The 22,192-nt window shown below is 40.1% G+C and overlaps 1 protein-coding gene and 1 long non-coding RNA gene across 2 annotated transcripts; one reads left to right on the top strand and one right to left on the bottom strand.

Moving 5' to 3' along the window:
• Positions 1–683: 683 nt before the first annotated feature.
• LOC137153924 (uncharacterized) lies at positions 684–5,729 on the bottom strand. The gene is made up of 2 exons (XR_010919953.1): positions 5,639–5,729; positions 684–3,057 (listed from the first exon to the last, which is right to left on the bottom strand). It is a non-coding gene; the product is annotated as an uncharacterized lncRNA (long non-coding RNA).
• A 106-nt stretch (positions 5,730–5,835) lies between these two features.
• On the top strand, positions 5,836–20,333 carry CUNH16orf87 (chromosome unknown C16orf87 homolog). Its single transcript, XM_067549714.1, has 4 exons — positions 5,836–6,061; positions 11,923–12,019; positions 14,436–14,618; positions 19,747–20,333. Exons 1-4 carry the CDS (start codon positions 5,996–5,998, stop codon positions 19,863–19,865), a joined length of 465 nt encoding a protein of 154 aa, XP_067405815.1. The 5' UTR covers positions 5,836–5,995; the 3' UTR covers positions 19,866–20,333.
• Positions 20,334–22,192: the final 1,859 nt, after the last annotated feature.

Here is a 22,192-nt window from a genome sequence, read left to right as displayed (position 1 = left end):
AACTCCCTTTGAATGTGAAACAGTTGAATATATTAAGGGACACAATCATAAAGAGGGACGAAAGCCAGAAAGTCATGAAAACATTTGAAAAATACATGCATTATTCAGAATGTCTCCACAACGAATAATTGCCTAAAGAATGAATACCGGCAGCTTTACCTGGAATAAAGGAAACATTTTATGTTTTGTTTGTAACAGTATAGTTGAATTGATATCTTTGAACTATAACTGAACTTTATCAGTATACCATTCATTAATGCTTTGTTCTAATAGAAAAGGAATGGTATTTTAATAATGGTATTTTCCTTAATACAAAACTAATGATATTTTATATTGATTTGTGTATTACTTTTATCCTCCATAACGTTTCATGCAAAGCATGACACCCAATTTTTTTGGTTAAAGACTATGAAATCTGGTATGACAAAACAGTTTCTGCTATGTATGGGCTGTAATCATATAAATAAATAAATAATCCCGCTCTCTTTTAACTGAAGCAGCATAGGACTCCTGGTTCATTGCATCTAATCTTGATTCAGAAATTAAACTCCAAAATTTCTTGTCTGCATAGCATTGATTTGTGACTTTGGTACACTCCCAGCTTATAGCAAAGATAAAAATGCCTTTCCTTTTATGCAGGTATGGAGAAAGGCCTGTGCTTGTAATTACATGCTATAGGCTGAATCAGAGTGCACTGAGAGAACAGTCAACCTCAGAAACCGGGGCCCAGATCCTCAAAAGATATTTAGACATATAACTCCTAGGTGCCTAAATACCTTTGAGGATCTGAGCTTTAATGTACACTCAAGGAAGGGAAGAATAAAACAGAGTAGGCAATTCAGTAACTTTGTAACATTGCAAAAAGCACAGCAGACAGACGGGGGAGCTAGAGATGCTTGCAAACAGGGAAGAGTATAATCTAATAGGGCTGAAAGAAACCTGGGAATAATCAAAACCATGACTGATTAGTTAATATGGATGTAATTTTATTCAGCAATGAGAGAAAGGAAAGAAGAGGAGGAGAAGTCATGGCATCCATCCAAAACAATTTATAGGCAAGGATAAGGAAATGGGCACAAGGAGGAAAGGCTGAGTAAAACTAGAAGCCATAGGAAAGAATACAAAATCTCTGACAGTGGTCTCAGCAAACATGGACAAAATAGGAGGTGAAATTAGTGTTACTAGTCCTGAAGGAATGACAGTAACAACTGGGAGGTTTCAATTAACCTGACAAACTTTCAGGGAATCTGAACTGGACATTTTGGGTATAATGCAAGAGCTTATCACCCAGATTTTCAGCATCAGCATAAAACTTTAATTCTATTCTGGTTTTATATGCAGCTTCAAAACTTGTTCATTGTGACCTAGGATACATATGTCGCTCCCTGATTTGATTTTTTCTTAGCGCATGTTTTAATCCTAGAGATCAGTCAATTGTGGTCCTGGATACATTCAAATTTAGGATTTTAAAATTTCCTATCTTACAAAACATGAATAGATTACTGTTTGTTACTGTCAAGTCACTTATAGTTTGACATTGACTTCATTACTTTAGACTGCTCCCAGATAGACCATTTTAAGCACTGAAGGTGCATGAAGAGTACTGGCTGCATGGAACTCTCTTCCCTCACTTGTGAGAGAGGGACTCAGTTGCCTCAATGGCACCATGTGCCCCTCTCTACAGGTAATATAGAAGGCTCTCCATGGTTTGAGGGATTGTACTGAGGGAAGAGGTGGAGCTGAACGGAGCGAAGAGCTGGGGGGAGGTGAGGTGCTGGGCAGGCTAGAAACAAGTTCAGAGTCATACAAGTCATCCCCTTTCCAGTCCCATACAACTTACTTGGAAAAGACAGCATACCCTGGGGCTGTATTATTATCTTTTCTTAAGAGCCCTCAGACAGAGGCATCTGTGATCAGTCACTGGTAATATGGCTCTACGAGAGACATGCATTCAAGAAGCACGACTGGCATGCTGGTCTAAAGTGGATATGGATCCACTACATTTGGGAGCAGGACAGCAGCCGTCCCTCCTCAAGGGTGAGCCATTTCTTCCCCCAACAGTATATGTATGGGTGGAAGGAGAGAGAATCTCCCCAAATGGATCCACAGAGATATTTTCTCCCTCAGAATCTTCCTGTAGGCTTTGTCCCAGGAGGAGGTTATCTGGGGCAGAGTTAGCAAAAGGGCCTGCATTTCAAATAATTGCCAAGGGCAGAGATAGTCATCTATTTCCTGAGCCACAGTTTGCATATCATCTTATGTTTTCTTTGTACTAACTAATCTGTATGTGGAACTCCCTCAGAATGAACAGGAGGTCATCCAGTAGTAAACTGCTTATGAGAAAGAGTGTTATGATACTGATATTCCATGTAGCTTTTCATAGGACTTATAGCAAATGTTCACCGTCTCCATTAAAAAGTAAGGACAACCATCTGAAGTCAGTCATTCAGCAGAAATACATAATAAAAAGTATGTTGCTGACCTACAGTGTGTATGTTCTTTTAAGTATTTGAGTGCATATGTTTCAATTTCAAATAGTTCCCCTGCCTCCAGTGCTGTTATCCTTCCATTTCTTATTATAAGTAATTCTTAACACTTTTCATATTTAAAGTGCCTTATAAATTAATGATTAACAACACTCTTCTGAGTATCAGCCCCATTATCGTAGATGGATAAACTGAGGCAGAGTTTTCAGTGACTTGCCCGAGGCCACAACATGAATAAGTATCATTGCTGGGATCAGAACTCAGGAGACTCCCAATTCAGGACACAGATCTCTTCAGCACAACACCTGCCTTCCATTATATCTGCTCTCTCCCTTTTAGCATTGCCCCTGACCTGTGAAATGCCCATCTCCTTTCCAAAAAGATAACATGGGCAACACAGTATACAAAACACATAGAAGTAGCTACGAAGGGTTTTTTGGAACTTGACTGGCTCCATGAGCTTCCAGGGGAAGACCAATACAGCTGGTTCTTCTTTTTTGTGTGGAAGCTGTGGTAATCAGTCCAAGGACAAGATGTGTGTTTCTTTGTTTTTTCTTCCTCCTCCTTCTCCCTTCAAGAAAGAACAGTAAAGTCAGAAACCCTGAAACCATTGCCAGCAATCCACCAATTAGGCTTAATGAATCAACAGGAATGCCTTGTAGGATAGTGTACAAGCTTAACTGCAGCAGGCACCTGACTCTCTGCGCTAGTCTGTGAGACACATTAACTGGTAGCAAGGAGATATGATTCTGGGCCTGCAAATGATAGGAACATCTTTCTTTTATAAAGAGTTAACAGAAGCTCTAATCCTTTTCTGTTAGGACTGGCTGAAGGAAGAAGTGTCTTTTTAATCTGACCAGTGGAAAAAAACAAACTGTGCTGTCCTCACTCCCTGTTGGGGTGCTGGAACAATTTGTATAATGGGGATGCTGAGAGCCATTGAACCAAACTGTAAATGCTGTATATGATGGAAACCACTTTAACACAGGGGTGCAGGAGTACCCCTAGTTCCAGCACCTATGCTCCCTGTATTGATTCCTTTCCACTGCAACAACCAGCTCCTTAATGTATTCCTTTAAGAGAGCAATAAACTAGAGATAACAATAAAAGGTCAGCTTTTAAAAAGTATATCCTCCAATGTGCCCCTGCGTTTCTCTGCCTGTAGGAGAAACACAAATAAGATTCTTAGTAAGATCACCTTTTTCCCCAATACCTAGACAACACAAAGTGAATTAAAGTCCAGAATAGAGATGTATTTCCAAATTTCTTGTGTTGCATTGTGTACAGAGCCAGCCTTACAATACATGGATTGCCGCCCATGTGGAAGCACTGCAGTCCCAGTACAGCTCTACGATATTGTTGGCAGCTCTACTTCAGTCTGTCTTAAATAATAATCTTCAAAATGAATTTTCCATAGAGGCTACCCCTCCCCTTTTTCTATTACACACTTTAGAATATATAGAGAAGTCATCCAAGGCTACAGTTAAGGTTGTCAGTACTCTCATTATCACCCTCTTTTTTCTCTCCAGAGCTTTATGATTCATCTATAAACATTTTTAGGCAAAAAATGCCCTTTATAATTTAACAGTTTCAGACTAGGAGCTATTTCCTGAAGTAGTTTTCAAACATAATAAACATTTAAATTACATTGTCAAATTATTTTAGAAAGTTTATTCAAAAAGAAATTTGGTCTGCAATAAGTTTATATTTATTGTATAAACACTTATTCCCCTCCCTTAAAAAAAAAAGAGCAAGATACTAATACATTAAAAAAAAAATCTACTGGACAATCATAGTTTAAAAAAAATATAATGTACTGATTTTTGCTACAGCTACCAGGAGCTTCACTTAGAAGACTGAAATGGATTCAAAGAAAGTATTTTGAATTTTCAAGTGTATAATAGCATATACGTGCATGACTGGGGTTGAAGCAGTAGGCACGCAAAAATAAAAAAAGAAACATCAAAGTAAAATAAAAATACATTTTTCACCCCAAGTTTTCTTGCTCTGGAATTCTTGATGTGAAAGACTTGCATAATTTTTGTTTTAAAAATCTCACTTTAAAAATGTTTTTGCTGTATATAAAAGTTATTTTAATTCAGTAACATGTATGTAATGACACTCTTTTTATTACCCCAGGTCTTGTAATTCATGCTTAGTCCATAGTTTTAAATATTAGAAATAAGAGTAAGCCTGTCTTTTAATTTCCCCCATTTTATCATTGCTGCGTATAATTATCGTATTGGGGTTGGTCCTGCCTTGAGCAGGTCCTGCCTCTTGAGGTCCCTTCCAAACCTAATAGTCTATTAATTATGGAACAGTCAGCTGGGAAAGGAAGCTACCTCAAGTGACCATCCTTGAATAACATGTCACTTCTAACACCGATATTGATGGGTCAGGGAGAGAACCTTTAACTTTGGGAGCTTTATAAAAACAAACAGCGCAGACTTGATTCTCAAAACGTTTTTCTAGTTCGAACCAGTGCTGAAAACCAACTTCTTGGAGACCCAGTTTTCTACCCCAATTCCGCACCTTCCCTGCAGCAACCACAGGAGCTGGTTACACAAAGGGGAATTTTGCAACAGCACTATAATGAGACAAGCTCAAACTTGCTTTAATGCAAGGGGGGGCACGTGCGCGCTGTTTCTTTCTGGTATTTGTCAGCGCTGAATTTCTAGCGGCTCTGGGGCCAGCAAGCAAACAGCGGGAAAGGAGACGGCTGGAGCGTTTCCGTTCCGTGTGTGGACTGCAATCGCCTCTGAAATCCCCGCGCAGGGTCCTCTGACCTCTAGCTGGCCGTCAGTTAAGGGGAAGCACCCAATGCGGCCCCCCATTGCCAGGGGGGCAGCAGCCGGGACGGGAGGCTCGGGCTGAGGGGCCGGGAAGAGCGGCTAAGCTTGCGCCCTTCTCCCCGGCACTGGGAGCGGCAGCTGCCCGCAGTGGCAACCTCAGCACCCGGCCCCCCTGGGGCCTGCGAGGAACCGCTGTGCACGGGGACGGATTGGATCGGATCGGATCTGAACCCACAGCCCCGGGCCGGCCCGGAAACCCCCCAAACTGCGGCCGGGCCGGGCCCCTACTCTAGCGCCTTCACTTCCCTCCCCGCCCCTCAGAGAGAGCAGGGTGAGCGTGGGATACGACACGATACAAACCGCCGCCGGCCGCGCTCGTGCGTGCTCCTAAACCCGTGAGACGCTCGGCCAATGCCAATCTCGTGGTGGGGCGGTGTCCCGCTAAATCCCGCCCTACCGCTGCGGTCGCGCAGGGGGCGGGGTTTTGTAGGCGGCGGGGGGGGAGGGGAGAGTGACGCGAGAGCGTTGGGGGCCGAGTTTGCGGCCGTGAGGGCGGGGGGCCGCGAGCTGCGTCCCGAGGTCGCGCGGGCGGGGGTGTACTTGCTCCGGGCAGCCGCGAGAGGTGTGAGGCGCGCGCCGGCCAGCCCCGCGTTCCTTCGCGTCCCTCAGGGGCAGGGCGGCCGGCAGTCGCTCTACCCCGGAGCAGCAGCGAAGACTATGTCCTCGAGCAGGGCCAAGAAAGTGAAGATGGCCACCAAGTCGTGCCCGGAGTGCGACCAGCAGGTGAGCCCCCCCACCCAGGGCAAGGGGAGACCAAGCCTGCCTCCCCACCCGCCGGTGAATTCAGCCTGCCCCGTCCCGGAGGGCTTAGCCCCCACCGTAGTGTGAAGGAGGAGCCCCACTTGCAGTGCAGCTTTCCCCATACCAAACCTCTGTACCACCCCGCACGTGCTCCTTAGGGGGAGGCGAGACTCGCTTCTGCAATTTTTGCATGCCTCTATTATTTGATAAAATGCCCTTCAGGACAGATGTAGTTGGTTATAACTGCAGCTCTTTGGGGTTTGCGAGGTTGTTTAGGGAAGGGTTGCCAGCCTTGAATTTTAGTTTTTACTGACATGAAGATCTGAAGTTGATTTTTAAATTTTTTTTTTTTTTTTTTTACTGAAATGGTAAACGTTTTGCTGGTATCACTAAAAATATCATAAACAATAATGTCACAAAAGTGTGTACTCCCTCACGATATTCTGTACACAGGAATTCAGAATTACGCAATTGTTTTAACTGCAGTTAATTGATCAGTTGGGTTCTTTGGTCATGTGCAATAATAGAAAAGGAAATTGATAAAGGCATGGTCTGTAGTTTTATGATACAAAAAGTGATTGTGAATGATGACAATCAATGTCAAAATACAATGTTTTATTTCTACCCAATTTTCATTTATTTATGGATTTACGGACAGTGTTAAATTTGTACTTTTTTTTTATTGACTGTCTGTAAATTTACAGATGGTTGGCAACCCAATTTACTATTTATCTGGAGTGTTGTGCTCTGAGAGCTGAGAAAAGTGGCCGTGAGGAGACAGGAGGGGGGCTCAGGGACACTGAGTGAGGATGGGGAATAGGGATTTTTTTTTTTAAACACCCCCAACTCTTTTTTGCAATGTGCAGCCACTTAGAGAATGGGGATTCTATTTTTCTGAGGAGTGCAAGTTACTCAGCATGAAGAAGTTAGTAAAACAGTACAGCTTATGTGGTAATTCACCTCACTGCAAAGCCTGCTCCTCCCTCTTCTTGCATTGCATGAGGGATGTTCCATGCGCTTATTCTGACCTCTTACCAAGCTGAACTGGCTTTAAGGCCATTCCTTAAGACTGATGGCTTTGTGTGATGTGTTCCACTACAAGGACTAATTGAACATAATGTTTTTAATGCTCTCTGTTACTTCTGTCCACTCTCCAGTTCTTGATAGCTATAGTAGTCATCTCTTGGTTTTCTGAGTTATAGCATTGATTGGATGTTGAACCTTTGTAAGGTTAATTCAGGAAGTTTCTCTTGTGGCCCATGTGCATTCAGTTGGGAAAAAAGATGAGCTAGCTTCCTGAGTTTAAAATAAACTCTTTTCAAAACTGTGCTTAATTCTGAGCCAGTGTTCAAATGCAATATGCCCTTTGCCTTTCTAGTCTTCCTCTGGAATCCAATCTAAGTATTTTGGTACATTTATTAGCACCATGAAGTTGTATTATGCAGAAGGCTTTTGTAAGAAATATAGAATTCCTTATTTACAGTTAAGATACATTAATAATTTTAAACAATGTATTAACTGTACAATACAGCTTTGCCCTTGGATGATTAATATTCTGAAAGGTGTGATACTCATGCAATAGTTTTCTCTCCCTTTGCTGTAGTTTAACTGGTTTGGACCTTAATCATAAGGATTTCTACTGTAGTGTGACTCAAATCTGTAGGGAGTTTTGTGAGCTATTGCTACACACATTGATCAACAGTTATTGGTGTATTGCCATGTGGATGAACTCTTATTGCAGTAGCATTAAAATTACATAAGAAAATAATCAAACTGGATTATTACCATTTTATTTCCAACTAACTTGTCCTCATTTATGCTATTTACTGTTTACACAGTACTAATTTTTGAACAATGAAAATGACTAGTCAGCTTTACTCTTTCATAATCCACTGGGACAATGGTATAGAACTACTAGAGAATGTTTAAATCAAAATAACCCTTAGTAATTTAATGAAAAATGTTTCTATTTAATATTAGATCCCATAAAAACTCTAACAAATTTAATTTTAGGCCTGTCATCAGATAGTGTCCTATTTTTATAACTAACTCAAACAATTAAAATTTTCTTTATTTTTAACTGTTGATTTGCTTATTCTTGCCAGGTTTCTACTTGCAATAGAGTTTTATATTAGTTGTAAGGCATTTCTGTTCATCCTCGAGACTTGTTTGGAAGGCTAGGTTTTGTGGGATATGTTTTCATGAGCCATTGCAAATGCTGACATATTCTCCTTGGCATGAAGTATTGTTTCTGGGAAAAGCAAGTAACATACCCAGTTTTAATCATGGGTGATGAAAAAAGAAATTAAAATGAATAAAGGTACTTCGGTGTAAAACTTTTTACAATTTGAATGGTATTGTTGGGGGGCTTATGACTGTATAAGAGCAAGTAAATAAAAACCTTTTAAAAAAAAGTTGCTGATGATTCATTTCATTCTGCTCTTTCAGCCTAAAGTAAATAGTATGCGTCTGAACAGAATTTCTGAGCTAGCAGCTTTTCCTGCTTCTAGCATGGAATTACATGCATATGTGCTGTCCCAGCTCAAAGACTGCTAGCATGGCCTGATGATTCATCTCAAATCCTGGCACACAGTAGAAGAAACTAAATTCTTGTCTTAGCACAATTGGAACCCACAGCTTTCTGTGTAAGTGGCTAGGTTATATATTCCCCAGAATAGTCACCCCTGGCTATCTGGCAGTCTTCCTATGGAGCATGAGGAAGTTCTAATGTTGGGGCATTAGTGGGCAGTCAGGCTGTGCTACTATTCTCAGAACAGGGGTGTTGAGGTATATATCCCGAATTCTGTGCTACCAGTAATAAGTGTGTGGAACTTTCATGGAAATAGTTAAACTCAAACTCTTACGGCGATTTAGTATATTGAGTCCATGCACCTTAAGGGTAAGAGTTATTTTAGAACCACTCAGCATACGTGGTGTTTAAAAAAAAACCAAACCCACATAGTTAAGTAAATCAGGGAGCCCAATGCAAATGCAGTTAATAGGATGAAACAAAGATCAGATGAATTAAATGAAAATTTTGCAAAGAATAGCATATTGGGTATAGTCCTGCAAACTGTTACTAATACTGTGGGATAGAGTCACTATGTACTAGTAGTAAGCATTCACAGCATTTTAACCTATATTTTGCACTTCTGTAGCACTTTCCTTTCAAGGATATTGGCGTCTAGCATTTCTCGGAAGAGCAACTATGTAAAAATGCAATCTGTACTTATATTCAAAATAGTTTAGTATCATTTTCTCTTTGATTTCTTTCCTCCTTCCCCCCCCCCCCCAAAAAAAAAAAAAAAAAAACAACTTTAGGCAGAGATTAAGTCTGAAAAGGTGAATATCAGAGAGATCTGACTGATAAAAAACGGGATAGAATGGAAATCCTGTGCCACCTTAACAATAGGTTGAGGTATAAATCCTTCAGCTATATCTAAAAAGAAATGTATCATTTTGGTTTTTTGTACTGCAGCCCATTTCCTTATTAAATGGGAATGCTATCTCTGGTAGGTTAGTCAGACTTTGGGGTAGGCCAAACCTTGTGTACAAAAAGTCTTATTATTAAAGGTAAATCATCAATTTAAAAATCACGCTCTGAATTTTTTTTTGCCCCTTTCTCTTAATTGTGACATGATTACAATAGCTGAACAAATATAGAAATGATTATGTTTTAAATTTTTTGCTTTTGACAGCATTTTCAGTATGGTCAGTGTATCTCTTGTGTAATCAGTTTCCTCTTGTTTGTGTGGGTCCTTTATGCAGTAAATTGGGGGAGAGATTTTTGTATTACCTCCTTTGAAATTGTCTAGGATTTCAGTTTATCCATTTTACCACCATTTGGAAGTATCACAGTAAGAAACAGTAGAAAAGAAATTCAAATTTTCAATAACCATTTGATGCTGCCTCCTCAAAATGTGGTTAAATATGCAAAACAACAATTATAGCTGGATATATCATAATACCAAACACTTCGTGAAAGCAATTTTGAGAATTATTTTTTGGGCTGGTGAAATAGGATAGGCCCAGTGGCTCTAGAAGGATGTTATTCTTGAAGACTTTGAATTTATATTTTTTAAGTTCAAATGGAGTTTCTCTGAATCAAAGTGTGAGGTATAAACAGAATTGTTCAATTGCTAAATACCCAAGAGCACATACAGTAAGGAGGTGAACTTCCACTTGGCCTCCAACCATCTTAGACTAAAAAAGTTATTGTTTAAAAATAGCCATTTATGTAGGCTCTACAAAAAGATAAAATGTTGTGCTCTCTGTACTGGCTCTGCAGCCTTTACTGCTATTCCCAGAGATATGTTCCTGTTTGATGCTGCATGTGGGGGAAAGAAAAAAAAAAAAAAGGCTCGCTGAATTTCACTTTTAAGTTTTAATAGAACTACGTCACGGTTATCTGGATGAGCTCAGATGTTGTACAATGAGAAAAGGATTAACGTTTCTATGAAAATTTATTTGTAAACTTCTGGGACAGCTTTACAAAGAATACAGCATTCTAAAATTGTAGTTTTTGTTTTTAAATTTAAAAAAATGGTATCTGCTAAGGCTGTGTTCCTTTAAAAGGATCAAGAACTTAAATAATTGCCAGCTTTACTCAGAAAAAGATGTGAGTTGAATGCAAAAAGAATGCAAGCCATTCACTTTGAGGTATTCCTCAGTTCCACGCTTTTAATTTAAAGCCATAACCAACTGTTTTGAATGAACTGCATTGCTTATAGTTAAGTGAACTGTTGGCAGAGTTACACTGCATGCTTGAAGTTTGCTTATGAAAAAATGCTTTTCTTAAATGTGATGTACTTACAAACTTGTGAAGCGAAATTCAGACAATGTAGCTGTGCTATAGAAAGCAATAATACAGTTAGCATGATAGAATTAGCAATAGAATTCTCCTTTGTATGTACCAGTTTGGTTATGGCATTTGTTCTTCTGCTAGAAGCACACTGAAACTGGTTTCCTCTGTGCATCTGGTAAAGTGTTACTGTTCAGTAAACAATCACTTGTGTTCTGCTTTCATTATTGCATGATCTTAGTAAGCAGCAGCAAGCCTGAAGACATTTGCCTCAATGTTTTTTACATGGTCATGACTTCTGGGTTTTTTTTCTGTGCAGTATCTTGCATTAACACAGTTTTGTTTGTGTTTTTTGTCCAGCAAGATGTTATCTAAAAAAGATTTGGAAGAAATGTCTTCTGTGTTTTTAAGTCATTTACCTAATGCTGTCTTGATACAGACCTAATCAAAGCAGCACAATGCATTCCTTATGACTTTTATAGCCATGAATTGCAAAATGCTTAATGTAGATGATGAGCTGTTGTAACGTTTCTGTTCTTTTTTTAAATTAACTATTTTAATAAGGAAGGAATAAACTTGTGTCCTTGTAGCTCTAAGCATTCTAGAACTTTCCCACCCCACTTTAAATTTTCCCATATTGCAAGCACTGCTCAGCCTAATGGGGTAGTTTCCTCTAGAGTTTCCTCTAGAATTTACCCAAACTCCTTTTAGTTGGCATCACTCAACAGTATCCCCATCTCTCCCAGGTTCTGGAGGAACTCAGTTTGGATGTCTCTCCCAGGTTCTGGAGGAACTCAGCTTGGATGCAGAGCACTAATACAAAACAGCTGTGACAGCTTAAACTGTGCTTCCATAATGCACTCTACACCATTCACATTTTTAAACTTATTGATAGCAAATATCTGGGCTGAGAGATGAAATGGATGAGGATCCTTGGAGCTTCATTCCACTGCAATCATGTTTAGAACTCCTAAACATATTTTTTTCTTAATGGATGAACTCTTGTGATATTTCAAAAGCTTATTTCCCCCCTTTCTTTCAGGTTCCCGTAGCATGCAAATCGTGCCCTTGTGGCTACATATTTATTAGTCGGAAGCTCTTACATGCTAAACGTGCTGAGAAATCACCACCCACTGCAGGTAAACGTTATTGAGGGGTTTTTCCTTTCATATTTCTGCTTTGGAAAAAAAATGAGGATCATGTGGTCTCCTGTGTTATAAACTGTGACTTTTGTCAGTTCTTCTTTTCTTTACATTTGGGTAAAGCAGACTTTGAATGTAAATTAATGTTTCACAAATGCTGAAAGACAAAAGGTGGTGTTTCTGCAGCCTTACTTCCTGTGTGTGTGTGGTAGTGACATTTTATGCATTGTTTATCCTTCAGCTGCTTGCTTAATCACCATGCAAATATAACTCCCTATAGAAAGCTTTTTGTTAATCCTACTTTCTAGATAAATATCTAGAGAAGCCAAAGAGGTCAGATTTCATAGCATTTGTTTTATTCAAAAGTAAATTCCCCCTTTTTTTGGGGGGGGGAGGGTGAGGGTGTTGGTTTTTGGTTTTTTTGAATGAGCTGCATTGAATTTCTTAATTCAGTAGCCTGAAACAGCAGAATGGCATTTAACGCTTTGTGTAACAAATGGTATTTTGTAAGATCTTAAACTAAAAGCTACTAAAGACTTTCTTCTCTTTAAAGAGTATGGTAAAATATGTGGTAAAATAGAAAGCAACTTGTATCCTTCTCTCAAGTCAAATTCAAGTCTGTCTGAGGAGTCAGTTGGATATGCTTTCTAGCATGTTTCGTGTTCTCCCTTATGTTCCTTATTAATGGTTTGTCTATCACTGAGGGCAATAGTTAGAACAAATCTCCTTCAGGGAAGATCCCAAAATAATCTGATTTAGAATGTGTAGAAGTTCTTCATTTACAAGTTTTACAGGATCAGATTATAGAGTATATTAATTTATATTTTCCTAAAGTTGATAATTGGAACATTTTCTCTTTAGATTAAAGTAGTTGTGATAGACGTGTTTCATTGTTGCAAGCTGGAGGAAATGGGGGAATGACTGGGGAATTTGTTTTGGAAGGTGTGATTGGTGTTTTTTCCATTGTTTAGCTAATGGTTGATAAATGAAACTAGTTTCCAACCCAGTTAGATACTTAAAGGCTTTGTTATGATTATGCAAGGCTCTTGTGTAATTCCAGTGTGAAAGTGGATACATATGGCTCTCCTGTCTAATATATTCACAAGCTATAGCCTGCCAGATAGTTGTGGCATATGTCCAGTCTATAGTAAATTGCAAGGTGGGGACAAGAGAAAAGTAGTAGAACTAGGTCCAACAGATAAATATAAAAAACTCTCAGTGCAAAATTTGGAAGCTCTTTCCCAAAACTAGCATGTGAAAAGTAATGCTGTATGAAGGCAGCCTGATTAAAGCTATGTACACAACTTATACCAACTTAAGCTGTAGTGTTGCTCAGGCGTTTGAATGAGCCCCCCCGCCAAGTGATGTAAGTTACACCAACCTAAGCACCAGTGTGGACAGTGCGATGTGACGTTGACGGGAGAGCTTCTCCTGCTGATATAGCTACCGTTGTTCTTGGGAGCTGGAATAAATAAGTTTACAGGAGAGTTATCTCCCATCGACTTAGAGTGTCTGCATAAGCAACGCTGCAGCTGTGCTTCTGTAGTGTTGCCAGAACCAACGTCTGTGCAGCCCCTAACAGAATGGGTCCTGCTGGTGGTTGGAGCCTCTGCATGCTGCTGTAATAAACACTGTAGCATCTGAGGCTATGTACACAAAGACGGTGGCAAATTCGCTGCCATCAGATTGATTTTTCCAATTCAGTTGATTGGCAGTGAAGACATGCTCAATCGATCTGGAAGTTGATCTAATAAAAACCACCTCCCCAAAAAGTGAAGTGCTGCGTAGCTTGCATGACTCCCGTCGACTGCCGCCAAATTTTGCTGGCAGTGTAGATCAGGCCTGAGTGTATAGTTGAATTGGTATCTTATGTTGAATTGTATAAAATGAGAATGGTGTCATGAGTCATAGCAAAACAAACCAAAAAAAGTATGAAGATTTGTTTGCGCCTCTTTACCCATCTCTCAATAGCCATTCAGAACACCAGAAATGAAAGCAGTGACTTTCAGACATAAGAAATGATGTATCTGGAACATTTGAGAACTGTGATCTGTACAGTTGGTTTCATTGACACAGAACTAAGCATTTCCTATGCTCTGTATGCTAATGGATGCTCCTTATTTGTTGCAAAATGCTACATAGATGTCATCGTAATTAAGACTTGATCCCTGTGATCAAAAAATGGGGTATATCTGAGCCTTTGTCTAAAACAACTTGCTCACCTCTCAACTTAGAGGGTGGTGCAGATGCAGTTGAGTATTATGAACTGCTTGAGAGATGACTACTGTGCAGGCAACTAATCATTCTTGTTAAGTGATCTAAGGAAAGAGGTGGGATGGGGAAAGAGCCGAGTCTGAGTAACTAAAAAGACATGAAAGCAACCCTAAAATGTTCTCTCTATTCATTTATATAGAAAACAAGACTGAAGCCAAAAGGAGACGAACAGAGAGAGTTAAGCGAGAGAAGATAAATTCTGCAGTAAATAAAGACTTAGAAAACAGAAAAAGGTCCAGATCTAACAGCCATTCAGATCATAGCAGACGTGGAAGAGGAAGACCTAAGAGTGCCTCAGCCAAAAAGCATGAGGAAGAAAGAGGTATGAGAATTAGAAAACCTGTTTGGGGAATGTTTTTTTTTTGTTTGTTTGGTTGGTTGGTTTTTTTTACTGACGTGCTGTCATTTACCCAACCTGTGACATGTTTTAGTTAAACTAGTGTAAATGGTGAATTCTCTAACTTGAAGTCTTCCAATCATGATTTGAGGACTTCAGTAACTCAAGCAGAGATTAGGGATCTATTACAGGAGGGGGTGGGTGAGGTTCTGTGGCTTGCAATGTGCAGGAAGTCAGACTAGATGACCATGATGGAAGAAGGAAGAAAGATTGGCTCATGCTGTAATGACTGTTAGTTTTCCTATCCAGACCCAACGGTTGCTTAACGTTATGTATGGGAAAGCTAATGAATTTCCTCCTTTGAAGCAAGAACTGTTGTAAACATCTGCTTTTGATAAGATCCAGTGGTCCTTCATATACTTCTAAATCTAGGCATAAACAGATTGTCTTCAGGGGTCAGAGAGGATTTTCTTCTTCCTGCTGTCTCCATGATGAGACTTTACATAACTGGCCGCATTGATTCTGTTTTATTTTTCTTTGAAGCATCAGGTGTAAGTCACTGCTAGAGGTAGGATATTGGGCTATGTCAGAGATTCCCACTCTCCTGAATACTGAGAGCATATGTTGAGCATCTTACAACAAGTTCTCTTCAGATGTTCCCCTTAAAAAATCTTGGTTCACATGGTACTTCAGACAAGACGAGTGTTGCGAATGAGGGTGCCAACGGAAATGGCGTTATGGTTTTATAGTATGCCTTGTATTTGAGGAAAACACATTGGTGGCCCAGTGGTTTGCTCTGGTTTACAAACTCCTTATACACAGCAGTGATAAGCAGGCTTTTCTGATTAATTGTCAAAGAAAATAATTAATATAATCAGGATTGCTAAGAAGCAGTTGGACAAAATTGGACAGAAATAGGTTGTCAGGAAGCTGTTGCTGTTATGACCTGTTTAATTATATCATACTTCTAGGTAATGATAACAGAGTGGGTTTTTCAAAAGTGATTTATGAGCACATGTCCTGTTGACTTTTAATGAAATTAATGCTCCTAAGTAATTTAGGCACCTTTGAAAACCCACCCACAATTTATCTTGTATTGGATCTGTCCTTGTCTTGATGGTTACAACAGTGTAAAACTGTAAATATGCACATCTCTAAGTGGTTCCCAGCCCTTCACTGTGCAGTTTTGTGGCTGGGCCTCTTGGAACTGCTGTTACTAAGAGCCTGTTGGCGTTTTATTTGTTACCTTTTATTTTTAGATCATTTTAATTGGGCCATAAAATCTTCATCCTGAAGCTTGGGGTACAGTTATGAGGACTTGGGGAAGAAAGAACAAATTTCCCTTTGTGGTAAAGTCAGGCCAGATGGCCACAGAAGGGCATACCAGGGCCGGTATGTGAGCCCAAGAATGCTAAAAGCCCTTTTCCCTGCAGGCAGAGGAGAGATTGCTGCAGGGCAGTTAGAGACACCTGGACCCAATGCAGGGATACTCCAGGTGCACTTAAACCCTGCCTTCCCTAAAGGGGGGGAGCACAGGAGGAGGAATCTGCCAGAAGGCTTGTGGCAGCTGGAGGAGAAACTTCCCCCAAGCTAGGAGACAGTGCTTCTCTGCAGCCAGAGGAGCAAAGAAGGGGAAAACCCTTAGCCCCAGCCGACAGGAGGGAGCCAGAGTAAGGTAACTCCCTGGGGAGATGGGGTAACTGGTGACTCCCTGGCCCACTACAAAGGGTGGAAGTGCGAGACCCATTAGGTGAAGCCGGCTGTTTGCCCCACCTTACATACTTTAGAACATCTAGAAGAACTCTCCTTTAAAATCACTGGACTGTAAAAACACCTTTGGATGTTTACCACAGTGGGCTGTTTTTCTGTGCTCTTGTAACTTCAAACCCTGGTAGCTGAGTTTCTGAAACAAAAAAATTATTGGACATTAGTCTATATTATGCACTAAGCCCTTTTAGGTCTTTTCAAATTAAAATATTTTGTCTTCACTGTAGAAACAAAATAACTGTTTTTTCGTAAGGATTTTGACTGGATTTTTTTTATCATTATTCCTTATCCAAAATTCACTGGAATTTTGTTCTGGAAATGGCAAGCCATTTCTTCTGTTTGAGGAGAAAACATTGCTATACTGCTGAGGGTGTGTGTTGCTGTTTCATTGATGTGTATTTCTTTAGCATTTTAAAAATCTTTTCCGGTTGGTACTGAAGTTGTGTGCTAGGCCCTACACTGCAAGGTAACTATTAGCGAAGATAGAGTTCTCTTTATTTTGGTGTGCTGAGATACTGATATGTGTAATTTTCTATTTGGGCAGCAAAAGACTTCTGCTTATTTCTAGTTTCTGTAAGAAATAGTTGAGAGTCTATAGAGAAGTCTCAACTGTTAAGAACGTTGAGTCAGACTGCCTGTAGATGAGGAGAGTTTTAATAGGGTATAGTGTTTTTCTAAATCATAGGCTATGAGTAGCATGTAAGAAAAGGTCAATTAATTATAAAATAAGCAGTAGTTACTGCTGAGAAGAATGAAACTGCAATAAGAATGGCTATAACTTACAAGTTCTGCACTGATTGTTAGTGTTGGATATTCACATCATCTAACAATATTTTAGTTTTTCAAAACTGTATTTCCTGGGGAACGGCTATTCATTTGGAAACATCTTGAGAAATACGTTTGCTTGGTTAAGAAGCTTGTGAATAAATTACAGTAATTTTGTAAAATTAATTTTTAAATAATATGAATGCCAAGTGAATGTGCATGGTGAAATGGGAGTACTTCAAATACATTTTACTTTGTATATTTTTAATACACTGAATCTCTTGCAATGCTGGACCTAAAGGAGTTGGAAGAAATTAAGAAATGCTTCTCTGAAGATGCTGACAATTTTGGATTGCTGAGTTGCTTGGGTTAGAGTAATGTGGGACGGGGAAGGGGGGAAAGGGCTTCAAATCTGCAAAATGTTTCATACAGAATAATTAGCACTTACAATGCTTTCTTCCAGAACAGTGTACAAAAAAGGTTGGGGTGTCCCTGTGACTATTGTTTTATAAATGGGGGGGAACAAGGTGCTAAGGCAGAGAGAGGTAAAGTAGCTCGCCCAAAGCCACACAGGGTGCAGAGCTGTTGGTACAGCTTGGGTTCTTAGTTCCCGACTTCAAGCTGAATACAGCTGACAATACTGCGTCTCACCTCACCAGGAATCCAGCTGAAGAGCCTTGAATTCCCAAGATTGAATGTGTTTTGAATTTCAGTGCTAAAATAACCTCATAGCTTTGTGTTAGAACAAGTGGGGATGGCTTCTGATATTGCAAGTACCTCACTAAGCAAGCTGCTGTGCAGTGAAAGTGGAAGCTTAGAAGGTGGTTTGAGGTTGCTAAATAACGTTGAACAGACAGCACCTTAATGTTCAGCCATTGAGTGAGGGGAAAAAGACCAGAAAGGCCAAGTCTTTAATCAAAATATTACACTGATAAACTCTGATGTTTAAGGATTTGCCCACTGCATCGTTTCACTGTGAACCTAAATCAGCAAATGGCTGCTGTCTGAAATCTAAATTCTGAGTGTGTCTGGATGCTGTGATATACTTACAGGGGCACTGGTAGGTTAAAGAAAGCCAAACTTTAAGCCTGTGTGGTGATGATCCCTCTTAGCAATGGGCCCCATTCCTAGTCCTTTGGAAATGTGAGGAAGCTCTTTGAGGTGGGTGAAGATAGGGAATCTGTGAGGTTTCCCTTATGGAGTTTCCCTGCTTTAGGGAGGGGGATTACGCTTGTGGAATTGACAGCGAAACCACTGCCCATCTCCCAGGTTGTGTAGAAGGTCCAGGCTATCCCTGCATGAAGATTTAGGTTGGCTTCTAAAGTTAGAATTAGAGGTTCTTTGCTAACTCCACCTCCCTGGGATGTTATGAGGTGGGGATAAAAGGTTCCCCCCCACCTAGTGAGGGACTACATTAACACCACTTTCACCTTGCTCCCTAATTTTTCTTCCTTACCTGTTGTTGGCTCAGTGATTTAGACTAGCCTCGGTGTGCATCCCTGCAGAAGCTGCTTCTATCAAAACAGCCTGATGCGTGGTTCAGTAGGATGAGGGTATTGGTAGTGAGCACATAGACTAGACTAAGGACCGCCACAGGACTGTTGATAGGGATAGAGCATCACAGCCAGCCCAGGGCAAGTGCTAGAGACTACCCATGTATGTTCTCCTTCCTGCAATGCATGCAAGCCCCTGCTCAACCTCACTTAGCTCTCTCTGACTAGTTGACAAAAAGAAGCTGATGAAAGAGCTTCCCTGCTGCTGGGAATTACCTGGGAGAAGCTGAGAAGGTAGTCTGGGAGAATGGAGTGCTGAATTCAAAGAGGTGGCGTTGACAGGGCTACTGTTTTATGGACTTCATGTGCTACAGGAGAGCCTTGCAGGGCTGGAGTGCTGCAGCAGGAGAGCTCCCTGATGGCTCACTTGTGCACAGTGACCCACCTGCAGCCCCCTCTACTCACAGTTGGCTTGTCTGGATGAAGCAGGTTCCCTGGAGTATTAACATGTCCCATGTCAGGAAAAGCTTAGTGTTCCTGAGGTACAGGAACTCTGAAAATCCTAATGGGGCTTTGAGTCAGGAGTCATGGATTCTTCTCTTGGCTCTGCCACTAATCTGCTTTTGGATAATTTACTTAAGCAACTCAATCTCCTAGCTATAATATAGGGAAAGGAATATCCTACTTCTTACAGGTGTTGAAGCCTTTGTTTTGTAATACCTGGTTATGTTCTCTGATAAAATGTGCTATTTAAATGCAAAGCGTAAAGAATAGTCTTTCATCTGGAGGAAGAAATATTAGGCAGCATTGACTACTGTCCTATTTGTATTAGGAATCATCAGTATGAAGTTAGGCTGCGTCATCATGCTTGTCATTGAAGACTAGCATTTGAGTCATATTTTCAGACTATTGATTGAGTGACTTCTTTTCCCTGATAGGAGGTGATTGTCTTTAAGACTGCTTTTCATTACTAAAATGTTGTCCCATATTATAATAATTTAATATCTGTATAATTGATTTACTAACTTCTGACACAGGAGCCAGAAAAAAGCTTTTGTTTAATAGTGACTTTTCTTCTTCTTCTACAGAAAAACAAGAAAAAGAAGTTGACATGTATGCTAACCTTTCAGATGAAAAGGCTTTCGTGTTTTCAGTGGCCTTGGCGGAAATAAACAGAAAAATTATCAATCAAAGACTTATTCTCTAACACATCAGCGCAATCTAATGTAATTGTATGCCATATGGCTAGCATATTTCCAAGGTGTCATGGATTCCTGGGAGGCATGTTGTCTGCATCAACAAAGACCATAGCTTTTCCCATTAAGACTGCTGCTGTTTTGGAGCTCACAGACTTTTGTGTGTCTATCCATCAGCAAGAAGCAATGTTGTCAACATTTTAGTCTGAAAATCAGAAAGCAAATATGCTTTCTTCCTTGGAGACTAATGCTTGATGACTGCACAGAGAGAATGCATCAATTCCAGAGCACTTCATTTAGATTTGCTGCCCAGAAATGCAATATTTTAAATACTTTCAGAAGGAATGATTTTCCTTTTAAAATTAAATATATTTCAGATTTTTCAACTATTTTACAGTTTACATATGTATAGTTCATTTAACCTTTTAATAAATTGATATTCTGATATTTTATTGAATTGGAAATCAAGTACATTTGGAACAGGAGTTATTTAAGTTGTCTTGGTCTTATTTTCCTTTTGATTTAAGATCTGTTATGCATTTTGAAGATGGTTCTGGACAGTTATTTGATGGGTGGTTCTGGTAGTTCATTTTATATATGTGATATAGAGGGATAAGCACAGAAGCAAAGCAGTCCTTTTCTCAGGATCACCTTGCCTTGTGACTCATGTTCCACATGAATTCTCCTTAGTACAGAGTTCCCTTTATATAGTCTTTTCTTTTTATCCCAGATACGCCTTTCTGGGGTTGACTCCTTAAATTTAGCAGAGTCCAGCAGTTTTAGTCCTAAAGTAGCCATTTTGCACCTGGTAGCTGCCAGCTACATCTCCTTTAGCTGGTACGGATCTTTCCCACCCCTGCCCCTTTCTTGTTGTTGGTGAGGAGAGAACATGGGTATTCTATGGTGCAGACACACCACTAGTTCCTCCTTAATTTGTATTTCTAGAATGAACAGACATTAGGTAGGTGAGGTAATCTTTTATTGGATCAATTTCAGTTGGTGATAGACAAGCTTTCTCTCTCACCAACAGAAGTTGGTCCAATAAAAGATAACCTCACCTACCTTGTGTGTCTAATATCTTAAGTCTGACACAGCTACTACAACACTGCATACTAGAATGAACAGAATCACTCTGCAGCCTTAAACTGTTACCTGAGTTTAAATTATGTTCTTGTCATCAGTTGTTTGAGTGTTCAGGTTCTAGCAGTAACATTCACATCTGAATCTTGATCAATATGAATCTGTAGAGACAACCTTGTGAAGTTAAGGACCAGTGCTGACACAAGAACAAATGGATATAAAGTGGCCATCAATAAATTTAGGCTTCAAATTGGACAAAAGCTTCTAAGCAGGAGTGAAGTTCTGGAACAGCCTTCCAAGGCAAGTAGTGGGGGCAAGAAACCTAATTGGCTTGAAGACTGAGCTTGATAAGTATATGGAGGTGATGGTATGCTGAGACTGGCCACAATGGCATGTAGCTGATCTGCACCTGTTAGCAGCAAATATCTCCAATGGCTGGTGATGGGACACAAGATGGGAAGGATTCTTTCCTAGGTGTCTGGCTGCTGGGTCTTGCTCACATACTCAGGGTCTAACTGCCATATTTGGCGTCAGGAAGAAATTTTCCCCCACGTCAATGCTTTCCTCTGTAGCATTGGGCACGGGGTCACTTGAAGGTTTAAACTAGTGTAAATGGTGGATTCTCTGTAACTTGAAGTCTTTAGATCATTATATGAGGATTTCAGTAACTTAGCCAGAGGTTTATGGGTCTATTACAGGAGAAGGCTTTTGACAGCATTCACAGGATCAGCCTATGGCATATTCTGCGAGCTTATGGAATCCCTCTTCATATAATTAACATCATTAAAAGCTTTTATTCCAACTTCATATGTAGTATTGATCACAGTGAGCTCAGTTCTGAAGTCAAAACACGAGTATGGCAGGGCTGCATTATGTCAGCAATCCTCTTTAACATTGCCATTGATTGGGTAATGCGGCGTACAATAGAAAGACATGCCAAGAGGTTTTAGATGGACACCTGTCTCATCCCTTGAAGAGCTGGACTTTGCAGAGGATCTTGCTCTGTTATCACATATCCATCACCATATACAAGAGAAAACAACCTGACTCAATATATTCAGCCAGCAAATTGGACTGAAAATCAACTGCAATAAGATAGATATGACTTTTAATATTGCATCACAGTGCAGATAGAGGATTATGTTCTCAATAATATAGAAACATTCACATATCTGGGCAGTACCATCAGCCAGGATGGTGAAACAAGTCAGGACATTCGGAACAGAATCAATAAAGCCAGGTACTCCTTTAGGAGCTT

The sequence above is a fragment of the Emydura macquarii genome, unplaced genomic scaffold (genome assembly GCF_026122565.2).
Source record: "Emydura macquarii macquarii isolate MOO-44397 ecotype Brisbane River unplaced genomic scaffold, CSIRO-AGI_Emac_v2 contig_295, whole genome shotgun sequence".
NCBI lineage: Eukaryota > Metazoa > Chordata > Testudines > Chelidae > Emydura > Emydura macquarii.
This window is presented reverse-complemented; position numbering and strand designations above follow the sequence as displayed.

Bases quoted from the DNA above. Each gene is read 5' to 3' on its own strand.
- CUNH16orf87 (XM_067549714.1), top strand. From the start codon at position 5,996: ATGTCCTCGAGCAGGGCCAAGAAAGTGAAGATGGCCACCAAGTCGTGC. The intron at 6,062-11,922 runs GTGAGCCCCCCC...CCTTTCTTTCAG, and splicing joins GCCCGGAGTGCGACCAGCAG to GTTCCCGTAGCATGCAAATC. The intron at 12,020-14,435 runs GTAAACGTTATT...TCATTTATATAG, and splicing joins GAAATCACCACCCACTGCAG to AAAACAAGACTGAAGCCAAA.